The sequence below is a fragment of the Eimeria necatrix genome, genomic scaffold (assembly GCF_000499385.1).
Source record: "Eimeria necatrix Houghton genomic scaffold, Enh_scaff366, whole genome shotgun sequence".
NCBI lineage: Eukaryota > Apicomplexa > Conoidasida > Eucoccidiorida > Eimeriidae > Eimeria > Eimeria necatrix.
This window is the reverse complement of record NW_013654151.1, coordinates 20001-22500: the sequence shown is the minus strand read 5'-3', so window position 1 is coordinate 22500 and position 2500 is coordinate 20001. Positions and strand designations below refer to the sequence as shown.

General features: G+C 57.7%; 1 protein-coding gene across 1 annotated transcript; it reads left to right on the top strand.

Moving 5' to 3' along the window:
* Positions 1–226: 226 nt before the first annotated feature.
* Positions 227–1791, top strand: ENH_00047560 (hypothetical protein, conserved; the record flags this gene model as incomplete). Its single annotated transcript, XM_013581097.1, has 2 exons — positions 227–1095; positions 1353–1791. 2 exons carry the CDS (start codon positions 227–229, stop codon positions 1789–1791), a joined length of 1308 nt encoding a protein of 435 aa, XP_013436551.1.
* Positions 1792–2500: the final 709 nt, after the last annotated feature.

Sequence of the window (2500 nt, the reverse complement as noted above, 5' to 3'; positions counted from 1 at the left end):
TTCTTTCTTTCTTCATTTTGTGTTTCGTCTTTTCTTTTTGTCTTTTATTTTATATTTCAATTTTTAATTCCTCGGTGGCGTCAGGGAGCTGTCGGTTCCCTGGCCTTGTCCCGCGTCACTCCACTTTGCTCGACTGCGCCTTCCGCGGTCTCAGTTCAATTGGCATTTCTTCTTCCACAGAGGCTCTTCTTGTTCTTTAAATTCTTTTTTTGTCTAAACCCTCAAGATGGGTTGCATGCACTCCAAGAGAAGGGCGGTGCGGCTCACCGCGGCCCCCGCCTGCAGCTCCCTCCCGCTGCAGCAGCAGCAGCAGCAGCAGCAGCAGCAGCAGCAGCAGCAGCAGAAAGACGAGACTTTGTCCCGGGCCACCCCCTCTACTGGCAAAGGCGCTGCTGCCTTCTCTCCCCACAGCGGCATCTGCAGCGAGACGCAGCAGGGGCCTTTGGACTCTTTGAATTCTCCTTTGGAGTCCATTAATGAGTTTTATAGTCCTCTTGCTGCTTACAAAGCAGCAGCAGACGGCGGGGGCTTTCAAGAGCTGCAGAACGATGCCCTCAGCACAGCAGCAGCAGCAGCAGCAGCAGCAGCAGCAGCAGCAGCAGCAGCAGACAGCAGGCAGCTGGCCAAGGAGCTCACCGCCGATAAAACAGAAAAAGAAAAAATTAAAATAAAAAATAAAAGTCCGCAAGTGGAGACGCAGCTGGCCACGAGAAAGCCATCTCCAGGTGTACATACACCCCACAATCAACACCACAGCTGCGCGCAGCAGCAGCAGCAGCAGCAGCAGCAGCAGCAGCAGCAGCAGCAGCAGCAGCCGCGGCAGAAGCAAACTGACGTGATCATCCCCATGCGCAGCAACGACTTTTACTCTTACCGCCACAGCAGCCGCACCTCCCCTGCGTCCAAAGGCAAGCAGCAGCAGCAGCAGCAGCAGCAGCAGCAGCAGCAGCAGCGGCAGCAGCGGCAGCAGCAGCAGCTGCAGCAGCTGCAGCTCAGAGACAAAAAAGAACTTTCTGTGGAAACCCTCGCCTGCGTCCGCAGAGGCTTCGATGCATGCGTTGTTAGAGACACGCAAGCAGCAGAACAGGAGCTGCAGTGAGCTGCTGCTGCTGCTGCTGCTGCTGCTGCTGCTGCTTCTGCTGCTGCTGCTACTGCTGCTGCTGCTGCTGCTGGTGCTATCTTCTGCTATGCAGCTTCCAAGCCGTGTCCCTGATTTCTTTTGCGTCTGGTACTTCTGCTGTTGCTGTTGCCAATTGCGGCTGCTGCTGCTGCTGCTACCGCTGCTGCTGCTGCTACCGCTGCTGCTGCTGCTGCTACCGCTGCTGCTGCTGCTGCTGCTGCTGTGTTTGCAGAAAGGCGGAGGACCTGCTTGCTGCGCTGCGCTGCAACAGCAGCGTGAGTCGCCGGCTGCCGCTGTCGAGTGGGCTGGGCTGGTCTCTGGGGAGCCGCAGCCGCGGCAGCCGCAGCAGCAGCAGCAGCAGCAGCAGCAGCAGCAAGGGCTGCAGCAGCAGCTGGAACAGCAGCAGCAGCAGCGACCCCATGGAGCTGGATATTGAACGCCGCATTGTAAACCTCCGGGCCACTTTGACAGACATTCAAGGAGGGTTTTTGGTTAGCGAAAACAGAAGAAGTTTATTTGCTTATTCTCCTGCTGCTGCTCCGCCTGCTGCTGCTGCTGCTGCTGCTGCTGCTGCTGCTGCCACCGCTGCAGCAGCTGCTGCTGCCGCCTACAGGCAAAACGTCGTCATTCCACCGCCCAACGCCAACAGCAGGAAACAACTCACCGCCTAAACCCTAAACCCTAAACCCTAAACCCTAAACCCTAAACCCTCGTTGTCTGTAGCCCCTGAATTCGCCTTGTGTCTCCAGCTAGTCACCTGCCTGCCCTGGCTGCTGCTGCTCCTGCTGCTGCACTTGCTGCCGAGGCAGCAGCAGTAGCAGCTGCTGCTGCTGCACTTGCTGCCGAAGCAGCAGCAGCTGCTGCTGCTGCACTTGCTGCCGAAGCAGCAGCAGCAGCAGCAGCTGCTGCTGCTGCTGCTTTCGGGGTCGCTTGCAGCTGCAGGTGGTTCGATGCAGCAGAACAGCAGCAGCAGCACTTTCAGCAGCAGCAGGAAGTGCAGCTGCAGCAGCAGCTGCAGCAGCGCCTGTTGCAGCAGCAGCAGTGGGGAGCCAGCACCTTGTGCTGCTGCACCCCAGCCTTTGTCCCGACTGGCAGCAAAGAGCCTCAAGAGCTACAAATTAGGGTTTAGGGTTTAGGGTTTAGGGTTTGGAGCGGCACACCAGCAGTTGCTGCCGCCACACAGCGAAGCTGAGAGGGAGGGCCTAAACCCTCAAACCCTAAACCCTGCGCAAACCCTCACCCTCTAAACCCTAGCCAACTCAACCCCCACTAAACCCTAAACCCTAGCCCGTCCGCAAACCCTAAACCCCAAACCCTAAACCCTAAACCCCAGCCTTCGACGCTTCACCCCCAGGGCACGTAAAAAGCAGAAAGTGGACA